The 24,095-nt window shown below is 41.1% G+C and overlaps 1 protein-coding gene across 5 annotated transcripts in view; it reads right to left on the reverse strand.

Moving 5' to 3' along the window:
• The window catches only part of LOC115168047 (DNA (cytosine-5)-methyltransferase 3A), a 29,896-nt gene extending 11,398 nt beyond the window's left edge, over positions 1–18,498 (reverse strand). Inside the window, exons 1-13 of one of the 5 annotated variants that reach the window (XM_029722907.1) lie at positions 18,086–18,498; positions 13,890–14,030; positions 10,784–10,929; positions 10,408–10,621; positions 7,940–9,747; positions 7,654–7,819; positions 4,349–4,408; positions 3,027–3,094; positions 1,698–1,847; positions 970–1,047; positions 717–869; positions 515–622; positions 134–269 (exon numbers count right to left, since the gene is read on the reverse strand). In XM_029722907.1, coding sequence (XP_029578767.1) covers positions 134–269; positions 515–622; positions 717–869; positions 970–1,047; positions 1,698–1,847; positions 3,027–3,094; positions 4,349–4,408; positions 7,654–7,819; positions 7,940–9,747; positions 10,408–10,621; positions 10,784–10,929; positions 13,890–14,019 — 3,217 coding nt within the window. In that variant the 5' untranslated portion in view covers positions 14,020–14,030; positions 18,086–18,498. Of the gene's footprint in view, positions 1–133; positions 270–514; positions 623–716; positions 870–969; positions 1,048–1,697; positions 1,848–3,026; positions 3,095–4,348; positions 4,409–7,653; positions 7,820–7,939; positions 9,748–10,407; positions 10,622–10,783; positions 10,930–13,889; positions 14,031–16,362; positions 16,704–18,085 lie in introns of those variants that run through there. The other 4 variants (XM_029722908.1, XM_029722909.1, XM_029722910.1 and 1 more) reach the window with 4 other exon arrangements.
• Between the last annotated feature and the right edge of the window lie 5,597 nt (positions 18,499–24,095).

Genomic DNA, 24,095 nt, shown 5'->3' on the forward strand with positions numbered 1-24,095 from the left:
TGAAATTTCCCATAGGTACAGATCTAGGATCAACTTCCCCGGCCCCAATCCTGACCTTAATCATTAGTAGGGAAAATGCTAAACTGACCCAAGATCAGCATCTAGGGGAAACTTCACCCTAAACCACACATACTTGCAGGTGGTGGGGGGTTGAACCCATCTGGTCCAGTGGGCAGGAATCCACTGTAGGCCCAGTCCAGCATCAACTTAAGCAACTCCTGCTTATTCCCTGCTGCAAGAAAGGACTTCTCACAGCGTTCACCAGCCAACTGCATAGACATGAAATATGAGTGGTGAGTGAGTGATGTGGTGCTTTGTGGTATTATACAGGGATGTAACAGTGCAGTAGTAACATAGTTCTACATCTGTTTGTGCTGTCTTGCCAATGTCACGCAATGACCATGAAAGTTGAGTTGGAGAGACAGCACAAACAGATCTGGGACCAGGCTAGTATATTACAGAGTCGTACATTAAAATGTTACGGTAGTGATAGATAATAGCATTCATGTCCCACCTCAAGGACCTGGTAGATGGCATCTTTGTAGGTAGGCAAGCTGGAATAGGAATTCTTGCAGAAGCACTTTGCAAAAGCTGTTAAATGCAGAAGCCTCTCTGTGTAGATCTGCAACACAAAACAAAGGAACAATTTTGTCCAAACACCAATCTGTGCTGCAAGTCAATCTTGCTATTTACAATGAGTCAAGTCAAGTCCTCACCTCGGAAAACATGCCGTCACCGAACCACTCTACCCGGCGCTTGGATACAGGCGGTGCCTTGTTGGACTTCCAGAGCACCACCAGTCCAGGCCACCAGGAGAAGCCCTTCACCTTTCCCCACACCAGCTCTCCAGTGGGGAAACCCTTCCCATCCTACAGGGTGAAAACCAGAGAGATGGAGGGTTATTCACATGGGTTTATATGATATGGAAGCATGTTGGGATGCATAGCAAATATTTGTGAAAGTAGGAACCTGGTAATCAATGCCCTTCTTTGCTCCCCTGGGACTCGTTGTAGACACGTTGGATGTATGATTCTCCTTCTTCAGGGGCTGAAAGTCAAAAATATTTATGCTTGAATACACAGATAAAATAGTTGACAATGCATGCCTGAAGACAGTGACGAACACATCCACTGATATCTGATGAACCTGAAAATTGGAAGAAATAATGGTTTTCCTATGGGTGACTACAATTGTACATATCCTTCTTTTACATGTAATAGCAAATATTGGCCCTTTGTTTGTAAGGTTTGTCAGGTTTTGTCAACATTAATTCAAGTGACCCAATTTCAGAGCAGTGAGAATGAGTTAAGAAAATGGGAGACCACGTAAGTCCATATAAAGGGTTAAAAAGGAAATTAGAACGTTAGAAGCAAATCACAAGAGCCATGCACAGAAAGAATGACGTGTCGTTGACAGCCACGCACACCTTTAGAGCAAAATATATGTTTTTTTGTGTGTTTTGATAGCATTGCGCCTTTCACTGTCCTAATCGCCAGAGGTCAGAAGGGCTCCCCTCAAGCGTAGGAGCCACAGGAGGCTCGTGGGCAGATATATAGGATGGACTCATTGTAATGGCTGGAATGGAATGAATGGGACGGTATCAAACGCATAGTTTAAATCTTAGTCATTACAATGAGCCCGTCATCCGATATCTCAGCGCACCAGCCATCACTGGTAGGTGTTTTGAGAGTACCTACCGATGCAGCCTCGGACTCCTGGTCCTTTTTGCTGTCGTTGTCAAGCGCCTGTGGCTTGACCCAGGTGGCGGCACCAGCCTGAAACACAGTGCGCGCCTGTGGCTTCTGGCGTAAGCTGCTCTCCCAACCATAAATGCCCCTAATGGTGCCCTGAGGGACAACACACATGCACACACCTATTACGCACACTGCTCACAGACAATGTACAAGCGCACACACGTGGGCACAAGCACACACACACACCCAGTCATGCACTCACATCCGAGAATTGCTATGACAACCAAGCATAAAGTAGACCAACATGAAAAAAGAAGAAGGAGAAGAAAGATAAAGGACAGGATAAAAAAGTTACTAACAAGGTTAGTTTGTTAGACACGGGTGAGATGCTAGTATGAACTTGTCCCAAGCATTTACGGTTTTAATAAAAATGATTTACAAGCATAGAGAATTGCACAAGCAACAGCAAAGCAAAGCATACTAGTGACTCTTACTTCACAAAACCTGCATAGAAAGGTTTGTCATAATGTCAAGCTTTGGAGACATGCAAAAGATCCATGCATGTTTTGCTTTGTTTGATTCCAAAGAATGATATTGTTTCCATTGTCAGGTGTTGTCACGTGCAGTTTATTTTGATCTGTCACACCCCCACTATAGCAAGGTAAGAACACGTAAAAGCAGAACAGGTAAAAACAAACATAGGCTACAATATCTACAGCATGTCTGTCTTTGTTAATATTTTTTCAGTAAATTTCATGATTACAATCTTGTCTCATCACTGCAACGGGCCCGGGAGAGGCAAAGGTCGAGTCATGCGTCCTCCGAAACATGACCCGCCAAGCCGCTCTTCTTAACACCCGCCCACTTAACACTGAAGCCAGCTGCACCCATGTGTCGGAGGAAACACCACTCAACTGATGACCGAATTCAGCCTGCAGGCACCTGGCCCGCCACAAGGAGTCACTAGAGCGCGATGAGCCAAGTAATCCCCCCCGGCCAAACCCTCCCCTAACCCGGACGACGCTGAGCCAATTATGTGCCGTCCTATGGGTCTCCCGGTCACAGCCGGTTGTGACACAGCCTGGGATCAAACCCCAGGTTATAGTGTCACCGCAACCATGCGATGCAGTGCCTTAGACCGCTGCGCCACTCGGGAGGCCTGTCTGTCTTTTAAAGCTCTGTTATGCGTAGTTGATTATGAGTCACAAGAAAACAATAACGCCCCCCTTAGTTAAATCTTAAGTTACCGTATTTATTTAATTGATTCACCCAATCCTACTAGACAAGAAATGTGATACAAAAAAACATCAACAAAATAATTAAAAACATTACCTCCATAGAATTTGTCCAAAGGACGTTGTCCTCAACGAACACAGTATCGTCCTCATTCTTTGGCCCATCTACATAAACAAGTTTCATAGAAACAAAATCTATGTTTTGATGCAGAAAATACAAGCGTTTTGCCTGAAATTGTCAATAGGTGAAAAGACAGCGGATATATAAGTAAAAAGACAAGGTTGGGGTCAATTTCATTTAAATTTAGTCAATGCAGGAAGTAAACTGAAATTCCAATTTCAGTTTACTTCCTGCATTGACTGAATTGAAATGGAATTGATTTGACCTCAACTATGGAAGGTGGATTGTTAAGCATTCTCTGGTAATGTGTCACCTGTACATCAATTCAATTGAGTTTAAGGCCAGGCACCACACCCTAATAGGGTATTTCGTTCCCCTTAATCATATCATAATCAACTTTTACCAGTAGAATGTGGACACAAATATAGTACTTTTTTATATTAAAATGTTTCTGAAATATCATACATAAATATGCAAATTAGGTAATGTCATTAAATATGTGCATATTTGCATATCACACAAATCCAATTTTCTGGACACTGGATGTAGTCAGCCCAAATATTTTGGTTTCATTTTGTTAATACACTCCCAGGAGCTGACTTACATGTAGCAGATTGTGGATAAATATCTTTTCATCTTTCTATCTGTAAAATACTACAGAAAGATACCTAAAATGCATTTTTGGCAAATGTTTTTAAAGAAAATGTCATCTAGAATAAAAACATGACAACATATCAACAATTCCCTATGTATAAGTCTAAAGAATACGTCTAAGGATAACCACAAGAAAGTTGATGAATGAAGATGCTTCTGAGGCAGAGAAAAATGGTTGGCTTGTGGGAAGAGTCTGACTTTGGGGAAATGGCAGTTAAAGACAAACTTACAATGCATTTAAACTACCAAATGCCAAACCCTTATTTAGACCCAATCACCGTAAGTTACTACATATAGTCCAGTTTGTAACATTCTCTATGAAATTGGCTTTTAAATTATGTGTGATTCAATGTAGTGAACTTTGAAATTAAAGATGTATGACCATTTAAAATAAATTACAATTCATGAAATGTTGATGACGGTTGTATGATAAACTAAAGAAAATATAAATTTTCATCAACATTTTGACATTTGAATTTTTTACTTTTTGAAAATACTAACATTAATGGACAAAAATACCCCAAACTCTTTAACTGGACAAGTAGATGCAAAACAAAAGTCATTTTGGCCTGTGGTGACTGGCCTTAAGTGATATAGATGAATACCAATGATCATCTTCACTAACTGTCAATATCTTTTCTTACTGATTATCTTCTGCAGCCGCACTGTGCATGGCTTCACTGTCCCATTAAGGTAATTCACCTCTGGAAAACAACACATTTATGTTTCCATTATTAACATGGATCCTATGATAGATGTATGTGAAACCCTGAGAGAATCAATGGACAGTGTAAAATTAAATTGAGGTTATCATAAGGGATACTGTATGTATAGATAGACTCCAACCCATATACCAGGGGTACTCAACTACTATTTAAGAAGGTCCAGTCACACAACCCACAGTTGAATCAATGTTGTTTCCATGCCATTTCAATGAAATTACATTGAACCAACATGGAATATACGTTGAATTGACATATGTGCCCAGTGGGACATTTCCTAGGTGGGAAAGGTCCGTATGGATATTGTCACTTATCGACGTAGTAATTAACCCTCACCTCACGACCCATGCAACCCCAAACTGTTCACACCCCTTTTGTTGGCGGAATCAACATTTTGCCATTTATAAGCTCATTTTCTGCAATTCTATACATTTTCCCATGGGGGGGGGGATTTGTTTGCAGTTTTCTAGCTAAATTCCTGCTATTTTAATTTTGCTATGTCTTATGTGTGTTCATATGATTCCTGAGGCTCCCATTGGCACATAATCATGCCATGATAACTACAAGATTTAGATGGTTAACCTAATTGACCTACCTAGCGAACATGGGCTAGTTGATCAACTGGAATTTTCTGACAGGTTATAAACAGCTCTCTAAGGTCTGTCAGTGAATGACATACAGTAACAAGAGGAAAACTGCCCATGCACTGCCAATTATACTGTTATTCTACTATCCGCCTGTTGAGTATGGCTGCCATTTACTACTGTTATGTGCCACCCACCACAACTACAACATATTATATGATGCAATTGGAAGCCATGAGATTTTTTTCTGTTTAGTGCTGATTAGGGTATCATGCCAAAATGCACTTTTGATCTCAAGGCTTGTGCATTCCAGACAATGCTTAGACAATGCTTAGACAATGCTTAGACAATGCTTAGACAATGCTAATGGCACCACACGCCAGGCCCGGGCCACGATAAAGTGACTAATGGGGAAGTTGAAACCGGCGAGGGGGCAACATTTTTGGGGGTTCTTGCATTGGAATTAGAGATTGACCGATTATGATTTTTCAACGCCGATACCGATACCGATTATTGGAGCACCAAAAAAAGTGCCGATACCAATTAATCGGACGATTTTTATATATATATTTCTAACAAATGACATTTACAACAATACTGAATGAACAATGAACACTTTTATTTGAACTTAATATAATACATTAATAAAATCAATTTAGTCTCAAATAAATAATGAAACATGTTCAATTTGGTTTAAATAATGCAAAAACAAAGTGTTGGAGAAGAAAGTAAAAGTGCAATATGTGCCATGTAAGAAAGCTAACGTTTAAGTTCCTTGCTCAGAACATGAGAACATATGAAAGCTGGTGGTTCCTTTTAACATGAGTCTTCAATATTCCCAGGTAAGAAGTTTTAGGTTGTAGGTATTATAGGACTATTTCTCTCTATACCATTTGTATTTCATATACCTTTGACTATTGGATGTTCTTATAGGCACTTTAGTATTGCCAGCCTAATCTCGGGAGTTGATTGGCTTGAAGTCATAAACAGCGATGTGCATCCAAGCATTGTTAAGAGCTGCTGTTTGAATGAATGCTTACGAGCTTGCTGCTGCCTACCACTGCTCAGTCAGACTGCTCTATCAAATATCAAATCATATACTTAATTATAATATAATAAACACACAGAAATACGAGCCTTTGGTCATTAATATGGTCAAATCCGGAAACTATCATTTCGAAAATAAAACATTTATTATTTCAGTGAAATACGGAACCGTTCCGTATTTTATGTTACGGGTGGCATCCATAAGTCTAAATATTGCTGTTACATTGCACAACCTTCAATGTTATGTCATAATTATGTACAATTCTGGCAAATGAATTACGGTCTTTGTTAGGAATAAATGGCCTTTCAACAGTTCGCAACGAGCCAGGCGGCCTAAACTGCTGCATATACCCTGACTCTGCTTGCACTGAACGCAAGAGAAGTGACACAATTTCCCTAGTTAATATTGCCTGCTAACATGAATTTCTTTTAACTACATATGCAGATTAAAAAATATATACTTGTGTACTGATTCTAAGGCATTGATGTTTATGGTTAGGTACATTATTGCAACGATTGTGCTTTTTTCGCGAATGCACTTTTGTTAAATCATCAAGTTGAAGTAGGCTGTGATTCAATGATAAATTAACATTGATTATATGCAACGCAGAACAAGCTAGTTAAACTAGTAATATCATCAACCATGTGAAGTTAACTAGTGATTATGTTTAGATTGATCGTTTTTTTATAAGATAAGTTTAATGCTAGCTAGAAACTTACCTTGGCGAACTCTGCTTATATCACACTACAACACAATAAACACAATTCAAATTCCGAGACTCCGAAATCATTGACTGCTTTTGAAATCTGTACCCGGAGCTACGGGAAGTAGGGATACTGAGGGTATTGCAGCACCCCCTGAAAAATCTGAATAAAATAAAATCTCTATATTTTTAAATAATAATATTTTGATATTGTTTTCTTCACTAAAGTAGTGTACTGGGCATTTACTAGTCCTGTATTAGCCAACCTATATAGCCGTCTGTAGTGTAGCCCCAAAAAAATTTCTTCTCCTCTCAACCAATGGCGGCGATGACGTGGATGTCGATTAAGGCATGTCGATTAAATGCAGAAGACACATTTCGGTTGAATGCATTCAGTTCCGAAACTGACTACGTACCCCTTTTCCCAATCATTCCCAGTCAATGGTATGGTACGTTATCATAGCTACCCCATATAAGAATATCATCTCTTTTACATAACAATATACTGTATGTAAATAACAATCATTCTTGCCCACTCTAAAATATAAATCTGTCTGTTACCTCTATTACACTAACACAACCAACCTTATATAATACTACCCATAGACATGCAAACGTGAAGCATGCTCATGCTACACTAACCTACCCCAACAATGGAGCTGCCGCCATCTTGAGCAACTCAACCCATTTAAGCTAACCCTTTCATGTGCTAATCCACTTGATAAGCTGCTTACCGGTACACACACAAACTAATGCTGACTCAAAATGGAGCTGTACCCTAAAAAAAGCATTTGAGGGCTCTGTGTGTGCTACGCTATACTATAGTACATTTCATACAGTGATAATAAAATATATTATAGTCCTATTCCAGTCCCTTAATGAAACAATGTACCTGATGGAATATTTTTGGGACGACCTCTCTTCTTCATGCCAGGCTCGTAGATACTGTTGTTGTCTGATAGAGCGCTGTCATTGGTCAGGTCTACTTCCCGAACGGAGTCCAGCTCACTTTCTGTCACATTGTCAGTGAACTGGGCAGCGTCCCCATTCGCCACAGCCTGAGAACACAGACAGACACAAAGAATATAGATGCAGATACAGACGCAAGCACACACAATAACTTCCATGCAGGCGTACAGTGACATACAAGTGTGTGATGCTTTTAGTCTTTCCCCTACCTGTGTGAAGACCTTCTGAGCTTCAAGTGGGGGGCAAGGCAAGGCTAAGAGGGTCAAAATAAGTTTCCTGAAGATGCTGGTAGACCCAGAAGCCTTCAACACAGTGCACCAATGTTGCTCCAGCGAGGTGGCTGCAGAGCCATTTTGGATGCCCGCATCAGATCCATTTTCTCCCTCTTCCCACTCTCCCTCCTCTGCCAGCTGGTACTCCAGGAACTCCTTGTTCAGCTGGCTGATCTCCTCAGGTGAGCTGCAGAGCCCAAGTTTAGCTCCCAGCTCACCCACCACCTTCCTTGTGACTTTCAGCCTACCCTGGGGGCTCAGTAGCTGGGCCATGCTCCTCAACACGCCGTCACTCAGAGGCAGCCCCTCCGCCACGCTGGCTGTAAGTGCTGTGTAGAAAGACAGAGCCTGTTCCTGTAAAAACTGCAGTGCTTCACTTCCCGACTCTGACGACTCACACAGGAGGTCCTCCACTGCAGCCCCACCTACGTTCAGCTCTGGCCCTGGCAAGTGGAACTTTGTGGTCTTGAGGAGAGAGACATCACGTTCCTTGAGGAAGCGCACGACGGCTTGAGGACGGAGGAAACTGGAGGCATAGGAGCGCAGGAGGTTGCTGGCTTCCTGTAGGATCTGCACCAGGTCGGCCCGGGCCGAGCCCTCGTGGTGGTGCAGTCGCTCCTGGAAGGCACGGAGGGGCTCCAGGGCCTGGTTTAGGAACATAAAGGTAGCCCTGATTTGGGGATCCTGCAGTTGTGTGGAGATCAGTTTGGCCTTCTCATCTATGTCATCCTCTTTGTTACAGGAGCTGAAGTGGGAGATTAGATCTGTCCACATTTCCAACACTTTCCTGGCTAACATGCAGAAGGTAAGGCAGCAGGTGGTGAGGGGAAGGGTAAGGCCATCGATACTGCTTATGCTAGAAAACAGTTCCTTCAGGTTGTCATTCTTGGTGGAGCAGAAGGAGTAGTGGGAGTAGATATCTACAATTAGCTCCTGGGCCTGAGTGGAGAGCTCTACCATCCCAGCATGGCAGGATGCATCAGCCACTCCATACAGCCTACCTAGCACCACCACGTTGGGGTTGAGCTCCCTAAGCTGTGAGCAAATCTGCTCAGAGGCAGCACCGTTACCATCTGTGTAGAGAGCAGCAAGGTTAGCTGCAGGAAGCCCAAACCTCTTCAAGGTCTCCACCAGAGCCGCAGCAGTTTCCTCTCCAGTATTGTCTTCAGCTGGAGACTGCAGGACATCCAACAGCCTGATGCAGTGTCTGGCTGCCTTCACATCAAAATAGCCTACTAGAACTACAGAAGCTACGCCAGCCTCCCCTAGCACCACTCCTCCGTACATGTATATGCAGTAAGGAGTCTTTTGGCAAGTGGACACTATGTCTTCTGGGTACTGTAGTCCCAGGACATACTGACCGTATCTGTTAGACACCTGGTCCCCAGCCGCGGACGGACCAGAGACGCAGTTAACCTGAATGAAGCACAGGACCAACTCACTACAGGGTGGACAGCTGCTGATGCTGCCCTGGCTGCTCTTTCTCGCCTCGGTTCTTACATTGCATCCATTGGCAGCCAGGGTAAGCTTGTGGTGCCTCTTGCACTGCGAGTGACGCTTGAGGTCAACAAGGCCCGAGTGATAGATGTTGAAATTCATGTCACACAGACTGCAGTAGGCATGGAACTCTCCCAGAGTGCTGGGCCCTACCCAGGAGTGCGTCTCCCTCCATATATCTTCATAAACTATACGTTTCCTTAGATACTTCCCTAAAGCTTCTTCATCTGTGTTAGTTTCCAACCCCTCTGTTGGAAAAAGGAAAACACAAACTGATTAACACAAAAATATCAACAATATCCTGAATATAAGGTCATAAAGAGCACAAAGAACATTTCAACTCATCATTAGAGCCCTGCACGGGCATGAATTTTAAGCCCGAGCCATACCCGCGACTTTCAGGCCCTGCCTTACCCAGGCTCAAGTGCTTCTGCCAAATTTAAGGCGCATGTGTCCCTGCCTCAAATTAGAGATAACTTCCTTCATTAGTATCCATTAGCTGCTTGTCTGTGTCTGTTCCTCGCTCTCTGCGTCTGTGTATCCATAGCAACGGCTCCGCCTTGGGCTGCTCAATGACAAGACTTTTAGCTATTAGCTAGCTACATTTCGTCACTCTAAACTCTGACAAAACTCAATGAACATGACTATTTTCTGTGAAATAATCTCTCCTGTCGACTCTGACAATAATCTTGTCGTCTTATATTTGACCTGGTTGAAGCCCTTCTGACACTGTGTTATGATCTTAGTAAGATATGACTGCAGAGCACGAGCAAATGGCTTAGCTTCAAAATGTAAGTGATCTTATTGACAAAAACAGGCCCTACCCGGCCCTAACCGATGTATAGTTTCAGGGGCCCGTCGGACTCGTGGAGCAGAGCACTACTCAGGATAAGTGATAGAATGGATACCTGATTGACTGGGGTTGCGGCTGGCAGACTTGCGGCCATGTCCCTGGGGGGAGCGGAGGGGGGGTCTGGCAGGCTGGATCTCCTGGCCCTGGCGAGCCTCCACAGGGGTATACACCTGCCCAACCAGGTTAGCCTGGAAAAACCTCTTGAACCACTTCAGGAATACGAAGTTGGGCTGGAACCTTCCGTTCATCAGCTCCTCCACTGGAACAATCTAAAGGGGAGGGATTTAGAACAATAAGCAAATACCACAGGGAAGCAAAGGGCAAATCCCTACCAACCCTCTGCCCAGCGATAAAATATTAACGTACAATCAAAAAAATATCCTTGATTTACAGTTAATGTGATGGATAAGAAAGTATGGGTGTAGTCTAACCTTGGTGACACCAGTCTTTCGGAAGCCAGCTTGAAGCAGATTGTAGTTGTGGATGAAGTCTGGTGTGTCCTGGGCCTGGAATTTCACTGTGCTCATGTCAATGCACCCAGGGAAGAGCCAGTCCATCAGCTGGCAGTAGCAGGAACCTGCACACCACACACACAATAGAAGTCTAAGACTATCTAGTAACACGGGAGAGCAGGACAGAATAGCCAATAGTGAAACATGCGTTCAAATGTTATTGGTCACATGCACATGTTTAGCAGATGCTATTGCAGGTGTAGCGAAACGCTTGTGTTTCATCAGTCCATAGAGAGAAAAATACCTGCCCACTAAGTGTCAGGAGTCTACATTTCACAATTGTACAGTACCAGTCAAAAGTTTGGACACAACTACTCATTCAAGGGTTTTTCTTTATCATTACTATTTTCTACATTGTAGAATAATAGTGAAGACATCAAAACTATGAACTAACACATGTAGTAACCAAAAAAGTATTAATTAAATCAAAATATATTTTATATTTCAGATTCTTCAAAGTAGCCACCCTTTGCCTTGATGACAGCTTTGCATACTCTTGGCATTCTCTCAACCAGCTTCATGAGGAATGCTTTGAAGGAGTTCCCACATATGCTGAGCACTTGTTGGCTGCTTTTCCTTCACTCTGCGGTCCAACTCATCCCAAACCATATCAATTGGTTTGAGGTCGGGTGATTGTGGAGGCCAGGTCATCTGATGCAGCACTCCATCACTCTCTTTCTTGGTAAAATAGCCCTTGCACAGCGTGGAGGTGTGTTGGGTTATTGTCCTGTTGAAAAACAAATGATAGTCCCACTAAGCGCAAACCAGATGGGATGGCGTATCACTGCAGAATGCTATGGTAGCCATGCTGGTTAAGTGTGCCTTGAATTCTAAATAAATCACTGATTTGTCACCAGCAAAGCACCCCCACACCATCACACCTCCTCCTCCATTCTTCACGTGGGAACCACACATGCGGAGATCATCCGTTCACCTACTCTGCATCTCACAAAGACACAGCGGTTGGAACCAAAAATCTCACATTGGGACTCATAAGACCAAAGTACAGATTTACACCGGTCTAATGTCCATTGCTCGTGTTTCTTGGCCCAAGCAAGTCTCTTCTTCTTATTGATGTCCTTAAGTAGTGGTTTCTTGCAGCAATTCGACCATGAAGGCCTGATTCATGCAGTCTCCTCTGAATAGTTGATGTTGAGATGTGTCTGTTACTTGAACTCTGTGAAGAATTTATTTGGGCTGCAATCTGAGGTGCAGTTAACTCTAATGAACTTATCCTCTGCAGCAGAAGTAACTCTGGGTCTTGCTGTGGCGGTCCTCATGAGAGCCAGTTTTATCATAGCACTTGAAGTTTTTTGCGACTGCACTTGAAGAAACTTTCCAAGTTCTTGACATTTTCCAGATTGACTAACCTTCATGCCTTAAAGTAATGATGGTATGTTATTTCTCTTTGCTTATTTGAGCTTTTCTTGCCATAATATGGACTTACACATTCCTGCGTCTATCTCCCAAATCATTCATACCAACGTGACGTGTGTTAAGTTTTCTGTGATGGTGAATAAAAAGATGGCTACAGTTCAACACAAAATGTTGTCAGATACATACAGTATGTTCTGGTAATATCTGAGCTGGCTAGCCAGCTAGATAGCTAACTAGCTAACAAGCTAGAAGACTAACCAAAATATTTTCTAGAAAGTTGCTTTTAGTTGCCTGGCTTGTTAGTGAAATATCCTAAACACATTTTTAATCGAATCGGGTTTTTTGGCATGTAACATTGCTATTTGGACCCAGCTGCTGCGATGTCATGTGCCATTTATGTGTTTATACTTTTTCATAATGACAAGGACATGTTTGACGTCGGACAACAACAATAGAATGTTCATGATTTAATGTGTGGCAAAGCATACACAAAAAACAAAGACAAATACAATTTATTTTCAAAATAACAGAATAGTATATTTTGAGTTTAATTATGTTACTGGTCTGTGCAGCATATAGGCTACATGGCTGCGCCATGCAAATCAAATCAATAGTTCTTATTTTGTTCATTAAACAGACAAGACACACTTACATTCATTCCCCTGTTCTGATCACAGTCAACCCACATATATTTTATAGTAAGAATTAATATAATAGATTATAACAGAATAAAATATCAATAATATCTTTCACACACAAATTGAGTGTCACAGAACGTGTGGAACCGCTGTCATATAAAACAGAGCCCATGTCCTATTTTTTTGCTGCAGAACTATTAAAATCTTCTCTTTCTGATCATGTAAAGAACCTGAAATTTCAGAAAGTAGCTTTTTTGATCCACGTTGGATGTGATCACACCATTGCGCAATTTCTCTCCATTCAAACTCCCCACCAGTTATTCTGTCTGAAGACAGATAGGTTTCTAACTTAAACTACAAATCGCTAGGAGCCTAGGGATATTAACCCATCATTTATTAGCTAAATATAAGGGCCTTTAAATATTTGCCTGTCAAAGTAAAGAAAGAATTTGTGAAATGACAGTATGCGTTCCACCAGGCTAAATGCCAAAGCATTTGTGACAGTAGACAAGAACAGCTCAAGGAAATAACTAGATACATTTAAATGGAGAGAATAAATGCATTAAAAGCATATCTGTGAAGGTTTGTGATTGACAAGGACAAGTTTTATGTCTGACAAAAACGACGAAAAGTGACATGTATACTGAGAAGTTAGCAGGACTTTTAAATACATTCCCGCAATCATGACTAGGCCGGTTGGCGGAAATAAAAGTACAGGTTCTTTTGCTGGCAATACCTTTCAGATATAAATATATATAATATATAATATATATATGTGGTCCCGTGTGGCTCAGTTGGTAGAGCATGGTGTTTGCAACGCCAGGGTTGTTGGTTCGATTCCCACGGGGGACCCGTACTAAAAAGAAAATGTATGAAATGTATGTAAATTCACTATTGTAAGTCGCTCCGGATAAGAGCGTCTGCTAAATGACTAAAATGTAAAGAAAAGGTTGACAAAAAGTTGGTGGCAAAATGTCTTGTTTGGAAAAGCGGTACTAGTGAGACAGTACCTGAACATATCTGCTCTACCCTGGTGAATTTGATGTCCAGGATCTTATTGAGCCAGTCCAGCACCTCAAAACGGCTGCATTTTTCTGCAGTGGCATCTGGGGTCTGATCCGGGTCCACATATGTCGCCATTTTTTTGTTACCTAGAAAATGACACAACACAAAGAAGTTTCACATGGACATTATAGCATTTCTTTTAAATCAAACACTTGCACCTGTGTGTAATCATTTAAATATAAGTGCTGGTATAAGATATTATACACCAACAACTAAATAACAATCCTATATTCAAGCTTATATTTCCTTGTGTCAAATGTGTAATAACCAGTGTCACATGTTTATTTCTTGACAATAGTAAATCTGTAATCTGAAGCCTTAACAGTCCCCAATCAGGTAAAAAGAAGATGGGGACCAGTATTTCATAGGAAGGGAGACAGCTCTATGTTGTCACAACAACTGATGTGCCTATCAAAGTAATTCCTACCTTTTGGACCTCAACTTTTGGGATGAAAAGTATATGTACTCTATATATATATATATATATCTATATATATCTAGCCCTGTTGAAAAACAAATGATAGTCCCACTAAGCCCAAACCAGATGGGATGGCCTATTGCTGCAGAATGCTGTGTTAGCCATGCTGGTTAAGTGTGCCTTGAATTCCAAATAAATCACAGACAATGTCAACAGCAAAGCACCCCCACACCATAACACCTCCTCCTCCATGCTTTATGGTGGGAAATACACATGCGGAGATCATCCGTGAATTTATCCTCTGCAGCAGAGGTAACTCTGGGATTAAGAAGGAAATAAATTCCACAAATAAACTTTTAAGAAGGCACACCTGTTAATTGACATGCATTCCATGAAGCTGGTTGAGAGAATGCCAAGGCAAAGGCAAAGGGTGGCTATTTGAAGAATCTCAAATATAAAATATATTTAGACTTGTTTGACATATTTTTGGTTATTACATGATTCCGTATGTGTTAATTTCAGAGTTTTGATGTCTTCACTATTATTCTACAATGTAGAAAATAGTCAAAAATAAAGAAAAACCCTTGAATGAGTAGGTGTTTCAAAACTTTTGACTGGTAGTACACTTCCACCTTTCTACCCAGAGAGTTCTTTATTCCTATCTGCATGGTGTACTGAGAACCCAGCTGGCTGTACGGACGGGGACAGTATATCTGGAGAGAGCCATGATTCCGTGAAACAGAGTATGTTACAGTCCCTGATATCCCTCTGAAAGGAGATCATTGCCCAGAGCTTGTCTACTTTTTTGTCCAGGGACTGAACATTAGTGATTAATATACTCGCAAGTGTTGGATGGTGTGCACGCCTCCTGAGTCTGACAAGAAGTCCACTCCGAATACCTCTCCTCCTACGGTGGCATCTCGGAGCAGCCTCGGGGATAAGTTAAATTGCCTTGTGGGGTACGAACAAAGGATCCAATTCGGGAAAGTCACATTTCTGGTCTGAATGCTGATAAGTTAATGCTGCTCTGATATTCAAAAATTATTTCCGGCTGTATGCAAAAAACGTCTGGGCTAAATAATGTAAGAAATAACACAAAACAAATTACAAAATACTGCAAAGTTGCTTAGGAGCCAGAAACAGAGCTACCATGTCTATCAGCGCTATATTGACATGTAAATAGACAATAAAGTGTATTGTATCATAAAATATAAATGTATTATGCAAATATAAATAAATATTGACATTCGTCATATATTTACTATCTTTTCTAACAAAATGTTCACCTTACAGGGTGGAAATGTGGAGCCTAAATTAGCTATTGCTCTGTGTGATTGCGATTGAGCTAACATAATGTTAAACACTTGAAGAGGATTTTAACTTGTATATCAAACTTATTTAGACATTTAGAAATTGAATTAACTTTCTCTATAATTTAGCCCACCAGGGTGGAAATGTATGAGTGAGACAAACAGACTAACATCATGAAACATGTCTATCCTCCTGGGACCCAGCAATTCATTTTTGTCCTCTCTAGTGGACATCAGTTCTTGGTCCGTATCTCTGAGGCCCTACAAGAGTATTAAGTCCTGTTGTCCCTTTGTGAGGACATTCTGGGCATTTCAATTATATCACATCTTGGGGGTGTGACTTTGACAACTTTATCTTCCTGGTTCTTTAAAAAATGGAGGACATTACAATTTTCACATTTTATGAACATTTTAAAGGAGCGGGTGTAATTACTAACTATCCTTTTTGTGAGTATGATATTCAAATGACTTATAGCAAGTGAATATCTCAGGAATAGTTAAGTGAGTTTTCAGGACTGTGTAGATGCCGTGACTATGTTTTTCAGCGACTGTACCCATTGACTGTAATGTTTTTTTCCCTCTTCATATTTACGTCCTAATGACTACTACAGAGGACAATTTTGCACATACAATAAAAGACAAATAACAATATTTAAAAAAATATATAATCTTGGTAATGTGTTTTTTCACCATAAACACTTTTGAGGAAAAAAAATGTAAATCCCAAACTTTTCGGTTCTCAGGAGAATACATTTACTTAGCCTTGCTCCGTTGTTTTACCACCCCAACTATTATGACACTTCCTGAATGTGATGTCATTCTAGGGAGGGGCTGATTTTTGAAAGGGGAATTACTACAACCTATCAGGGTGGAAAGTGAAATCAGGGAAACACAGAAAATCTTAATACAATAATCATGAAAAACATTTTTTAAGAGAAATGTAAGTAGGATTATAAAATAATCAAGAAAGATTTTAAATATTGTATTATTTAATGTCTTATAGGTCTCATAGAAGTTGATGAATAGCACCCTGGAATATAACAAAAACGACTACATCCACTAAAATCAAATCCATATCTTTGTGTTTTTATGGTAAATGCCACCTAACTTTTTATTTAAAGGGAATGTACATTTTACACTAAATAAGCGATGATATTTTCTGGGTACAGAAAAGTGTAGGAATTAGCCTACCCATCCCATTATTAAACCAACCCCGGTCCCCTTCAGGGGGGCAGCATGGGGTATTGGGGTAGAAAACCGACCAATGGATGAGGGTCGCTCAATCTTTTGTTCTACAGAGAAAGGACTGATTTACTTTTTGCTGTTGTGTGGCAATAGTCAAAGGACAGTTCTTCGTCAAATCAATTCTACTATTTTACACAACTTATTTCAGTAATATTAGGCTATCCTTCATAAAGGCCCACTGGTACTACAATATACAACAGACCGGGTTCATCATAAGACTGAACGACTCAGAAAAGGGAAACTGCTATGACAATGCAACGGGTCGTTCATTAGGTGTAGTTGTTGTGTAAGTATATGGGTGTTACATAGGCAAAGTCAAATCATCGAATCCATGGCTGAGAATATTGCTGCCAAAGGCGTTTGCAAAATGTGCAAACCACATTGCTTTCCCTTTCTCCGTCAGTTCCGACACCCTGTCTTATTTTCTCCTCGTTTTCTCCTCCCCTTTTCCAAAGTGTATGAAGAAATCCCGCGGGGTAATTTTTGCCGCGAATGTTCCGTACAAAGAACAGCAGAGCAGTCAGTCCCTTCCTCTATCTTTTCTCCGATACAGGTTAGGTCAAATGTTGCATGTTCTGGCAGTGTGACAGTTGTAGTAGGCCAACCACAAAGTAAACTAAAAGTATCTTGACTTGAAGCCGGCATCTATCCCGTGTTGTACATTGTAACAAATTGCCTGACATGCACACCGGAGTTCAGGATATGGTTATTCTGTTGTCTAGCCTTTATTGTCAATAAAGCTGATGCCTTTGTACTGGTGGGTAATCCAAGATATCACGACACTATAGGCTACTGAAGATGTTGTTAACAAACATTGCTCACCTAATCTTGTTATTCAGCATTGCCATCTCTAATGTCCCCAAACTGATATGTAAATAAATACCTTAGATTGATTATAAAAGACAGGGAGCATCATGTCTACTGACATTGTTTGATCAAATACAATACCGTAACAGAGGAGTAAGCATGCCGGCTCCTAAACTGTAGCCTTGTCTTTTGTGTCAACCAGTCTTTGTGCTTTTGTGCATTAGGCTCCATGTAGTTGTTGACCACTACACAATGTTGGCTATACAAAATAAACGGATAGTCATAGCTTCGCCATGCTTCTCCTGGTGCACGATGGAGAATGATAACCAGTGGCTTTAAATATGAATCAAGGGTCACCTACCTTCGTTGTCCCTTCCTCCGGGTAGACTCTGCCACCCGGTTTGAGAACCACAGGCTTCTTTCTCGATACTCTCCAATGACGTCTCTCCAACCTGGCCATTCTTGTTCGGGATTGGCGGACTGTAAGAAAATGGTACGTCCCATTGCTATACATACAATGGTAGCGCTAGAGTAAGAAAAATAGCACGGCCCAGATGTTGAAATTGTGTAAGATTATACAATTATCTTTTATTCGCATTTCGAATATGGCGATAGCTCGACGATTTATGGAAACACACAAACGTTTGTGTGTAATGTCCCGTTGGCAACCTCGGTTGATCGTCTCGAACTTTATAGGCAGTATTGGGGCCAGGAGTTCTTCACCAAGTTGGCCGACTGAGTTCGACTGAAAAACCTCCTGAACATATGAATATCACCAAACCGAAGGCCAACATATAGCCTAACATTAGACCAGACAACCACGAAATTAAACAGACTAACTGAATTGAAGCCATTTTTTAAGTTTAAACACAGGCTAAATTGCTAAATTATTATTGCGCATGGGCGGAGAGGTTTGGTGAACTCGTCATGAGATTATTATGACTAACTAGTGATGATCGCCGGTAAACTGATACTTTTGTTGCAACAAAGTTGTCATTTGATAGTTTTGAGTCTTCAAAATTCTTAGACGTTCCTCGTATGGCATTAGGCCAACGTAGCCTAATTATGTTTTAATGTAGGCCTAATCACTTATGCTGTAATGAGTCAGCCATCAAAACAAATCCACAAGTTAGCTGCTGTCTGTAGTGTAACACTTGCTGAAGTTACAAATCGTGACATGGATACAACGTATGTAGGCTATCATCATTCGTAAGGTCTACAGTGTAACCTATCAACCGCAATTGACTAGGTATACCCTTTCATTTCCAATCAAAAGGCAGTGTGAATGTTAATCGACGAGGCAACACTATCTACAAAGTTTGAATAAACTCTTGCAGAATTTCATTTAAATTGCACGGCCACAATGGGAGACAAACGATGGAAATGAGTGTCATGAAGATGCCGGTGGCGGGTGCGTGCCCGGGAGCTTGCACGTGGACTGTTGAAAGTGGGCGGCCATAGAACCTCGTTGAAGACTCACTGCTCATTTTAAAGGGTAATCTGCTGTTTCAACATCCATTTGTCCCCTAATTGATTGATATGCACCCATTGTTTCTCGAAGACCACAATTTAGAAATGCTTCATGAGTTTAGTTCAACTGTCGCACCCCATCAGAACCCAAAATATAAACTCCAATGTTTGAAACAAACGTAATGTAAACAAACACTGTCCACCTCAAAACATGGTTACAACTAATATTTTGAAATCATGGATGGTCTGTCTATGAGAGTGGTAAAAAAGCAAGCCTAGCTCTGTCTATGGGAGTGGTAAAAAAGCAAGCCTAGCTCTGTCTATGAGAGTGGTAAAAAAGCAAGCCTAGCTCTGTCTATGGGAGTGGTAAAAAAGCAAGCCTAGCTCTGTCTATGAGAGTGGTAAAAAAGCAAGCCTAGCTCTGTCTATGAGAGTGGTAAAAAAGCAAGCCTAGCTCTGTCTATGGGAGTGGTAAAAAAGCAAGCCTAGCTCTGTCTATGGGAGTGGTAAAAAAGCAAGCCTAGCTCTGTCTATGGGAGTGGTAAAAAAGCAAGCCTAGCTCTGTCTATGGGAGTGGTAAAAAAGCAAGCCTAGCTCTGTCTATGGGAGTGGTAAAAAGCAAGCCTAGCTCTGTCTATGGGAGTGGTAAAAAGCAAGCTTAGCTCTGTCTATGGGAGTGGTAAAAAACAGCCCCATCCTTCAGCTTTTTAGCGGAACAAGTAGCAGGTTACCTTTCTTCATGTTTTAAGTGCTGATTGCCGCTTTAAGTTCGCGCAAAAGAAACACAAGTGAATCATTACTGCATGCGGTCACGGGGTACAATTTTTGGGTGGATAATGAAATCATAATGAATCACAGGGACAGATGCAGCAATTTTCCTATTGATAAATAAAAACCATTGTCAGTCTCTAATTGGCAGAAAGTAGAAACAAATGATTCACTAGTTGGATAATCTAGGACTAGGTATGGGTTGATTGAGTTTCCTCAACTCCACAATATATATATCTCGAGGGAGTTGAGTTGGAATGAGTGTTGGCGGACTGTAGCTCCGACTACATTGAGTCCCTATCAGTCGATGTCCATTCTTTAACGCTTTCTTGTAGTAGGCCTATCTATGTTTGTGCCGTGTAACTAGGAGCTTTTCTTTGGGTGATGAAACCAATCCATAGTTTTTGATAAAAGTAATATTTTACGCGACCCCTGACAAGGGAGACGTTGTTAAGGGAGAAGGATCCGTCGTTCATGGGCAATTTTTTTGTTAGGGTGTGCACAGAATATTTTTTTTAAATAAAAAAAAATATGGATTCCAAATCCAACTGTCAACTCTATAACAATCAGGACAACAACAGGTACACAGAAAGCTTAAATAATGGATATCTATAAAAGTAGCAGTGGTAGTGCACACTTGAAGTCGTAACTTCCTTCTCCATTGGAAAATAGTGGATTAAGGGGCGCAGTTTGACAGATCAAATTACATTTTTATATAAAAAAAAGTATTGATATCAGCAACCAAAGAAAAGCCTGCATTTACACAGGAGAAACATGGGTACAAGGAAAGCATTAAAGAATGGACATTTTTTACAGGTATTACTTAAAGTGACTTGATGTAGTGGCGTTACATTCTTCAAGAGGCATCACGCTAGAACCCTGTAAACCTATGGACGATGTCCATATTACAGGGAACTAAATTAGAGCTAGGTTTAGGCTTATGGCATTAATTCAATAAATAAACATGGAATTTGTATTACATTTAGCTGGTTATTTACATATCATTGGTCTGATTGATCTCTCATGGTTTTACTTCAGTTTGTTGTAGCCAAACATTCTTGGTCAGCAGAACTATTATAACCCTAAAATAGAACTTATAAATAGGTGTAATGGGTTCACACTCAAAATGTTTAGTGCGAACTCATAACACCTCTTTGTTTGTCTGAATTCACAGGTTTTACCCACCAGTCAAGCTTCTGTGTTCTCTTTTGATTAGCTCTAATAGACTTCTCCCAGAAGGAAAAATATAATATTGTCAGGGCCAGGGGTCTTTGAAATACTTAATCCAATCACATGATGTTCCTTCGATCATCTCTTTAGGCAAAAGAGAGACAAGAGTCACAGTATGAAAGAGCTTATAAAGGGTTGGAGAAATTCTCTCAGTCGAAAACTATTCCATGAGTCCCTCTTCAAGAGGGCAGTATAAATACAGTATTTTGCATTTTTGCAGCCCTCCTGTAATAGTGCAGTTGTGTCTTTCTGAAAAGGTTCTTAAAATGTTTTAGGCCGATGACATGACGATCAGAGGTAACTTTACATGATCCTCAACAGCTATATGACAGAAAAGTAGCCTCCAGAATAATTTAGTGTTTCCAGAGTTGAGGATACAGACATGTGTAGGCCATTTAGGTGCCAGTAGATCATCAAGATTACACCCTGCCCTCCTGACAGTGCTCCAGCATGGTCCCATCCCTTTCTCAACACCCCCTTTAGTTTCAGCCCAGTGGAAGCTTGTTATAACCCTTTATAAAGCAGGATCACAGAGGTCAAAGTAGCCTTTGTTTGTCTAGAAACCTCTTCACCATCCCATCCTCGATCTTCCCAAGCATGTGGGAGTCAAGGGACGATAACACCAAGGGGTAGATAGAAGGTTGAGAGAGTCACACATTAATGAGATTTGTAGGCTATTATGCAACAACAAAAAATGGTTTATCAATGTGAAGTTGCAACTGAATTCCTGTGTGTGGAAATATTGTCTATGTGTGTTGAAAATTGGAGTGACCAAATAACGATGAAATGGTCTGATTTGCTCCTTAAGAGCTGCTTTGTCTGCAGGGTTGGAAGATAAGGGAGGGGTCATATGTGGTCTGTGTTGAATCAGTCAGAAAGAGGGAGCACACATCCATAAATTCCACCAACCTTGTGGAGAAGTAGTGGCACAGAAGGAGAAAGATTAGCACGCCATGAAGAGCAAGCAAGGTCAAATCCATTTATATGCATTTATAAAGGACAACACTAATGTCTTTTGGCTATAACAGCCTTTGTCAGAGTTTTCCTGAAGTTAAAACTGTGCCACAACAATGACCACTTGATTAAACACCACCTAAGGTGGATTGTGGCTTATCACTACCCAAAAAACGTAACACCTGTGCGTCGTCATAATTTTAGGATTACCCAGAGATTCTAATGACATAATGATCAGGATTATTCCCTCAGTGACATGGTTTAGCCATTGCTGTAAATGATTGACTTTGAGACAAACCCATGGCGCCCAAACTCAGTTTTTATGCGAGGCTGTAGCAGGCTACTAGGTCAATAGTCTGCAGGAAAGGTTTGACTTAGAAATGTTATTGTAGATGTGCATACCATCAAAAAGTGGTAATAAGCCATTTTGCTACTTACCCAGAGTCAGATGAACTCATGGATACCATTTTTATGGCTAGCTAGCATACCTGTAGACTTCCGGTCATTGTGCTAACACTAGTTAGCATTGGCTCGCGAAACAACCTTTAATTTCATACTGCACGCAGAGACATAAACATAAACAGGTATCCAGGAGTTCATCTGACTCTGGGTATGTAGAAAAATGGCATAATTGCCAGAATCTCGCAGTAAGTATGTAGGCCTAGGTAATAACTGATTTCAAACCCTCACTTAAATAGAGGGGGAGGTGGGAGAGAATGGGTTGTATTTGTAAGTCAGAGAAAAAGAGAAGGGAGAGGGGGAGTCTGAAAGGAGAGAAAACAGAGATAGGGGTCAGAGGGAAGGAGGGGGAGGGTATAATGCTTTAGGGTAGGCTCTGACTGGTGCGACCAGGCCCAAGTGAATGTCAGTGTGACCATGGGGGGTCATTATAAGCATGTCACAACCAGGGCGCTAGATTAGGGGTTTGTGGGGTGCAGGGATTGTTTGTGTCTCTCACAGTGAACCTGTTATTGCCACAGATCAGAGCTGGGATTGACAGGGAAGAAGGGACAAACAGGTGGCTGTAACAGTTAAAAAAGACAGCCACGATAAAGTGTGAGTGTGTATCTGTGCATGTAAGACAAGCAGATGTGTTGATATCTAAATGGCTTTTTGTATGAGATTCGGTAAGAGGGAAAGTTTGTGGCATTCGCAGCAAGTTTGTGTCATGTTGGTAGAGTAAAGAAATAACATCTTAATTTAAAAAGAATATTATGAACAAAGGAGTAGTAGGCAAATGCAATGAACTCTTCACGCATCTGACAGTATTGTAACATTTTCTTTGGTAAATATTTTTTCACAAGAAGTCCAAGTGCTTTCTGGTAGGCCTACTAACTGACCAGGAAGACTATTTCTTGACCAACAGGATTTGTGGTTTATTATTTTAAGCTTGCCAACCCTTTCTAACAGATGTTATGTCAAAGATAAACGTGCTCCAGTGAGCGAAGGTAAGGTCACCAGGGTCACACACACACTTTGCCTTTGTGTAGAATGAACATGCTTCCTCTGTGGAGGGCCTCTTCAGGTTTTTACCACAGAGGGGAAAAAGAAGAGAAGCGAAACCATCTAAATCCTTCAGCTGACCGCAAAACTCAACTTCAGCTGTGTTACAAATCTCCCAACCATCCAATCGTTCTTCGACCAGCTAAAACTGCTCTGTCAAGCCTACACAAATGGTTGATAGGGTCACAAGTGCCCAGGGAAATCCTCTTATTCAAGCCTAAAGTTTTATTGTATTCATCTCTGAATTACTTCAAATAAATTGTGCATTAACCTTCACAATAGCAGTGCAAAGAGAGCCCAAGGGGTTGGATTTGGCTTCACAGGAAGGGTGGAGGGTATGCTATGTGTGGAGTTGGAGAGCATTGGACATGAGCCAACAGCTGTCTCTCTCTAGTCTACTGGGTAGGGTTCAGGCAGGTCAGAAGCAGGAAAACGTATTGTGACTG

Source organism: Salmo trutta, chromosome 30 (assembly GCF_901001165.1).
Source record: "Salmo trutta chromosome 30, fSalTru1.1, whole genome shotgun sequence".
Classification (NCBI taxonomy): Eukaryota; Metazoa; Chordata; class Actinopteri; order Salmoniformes; family Salmonidae; genus Salmo; species Salmo trutta.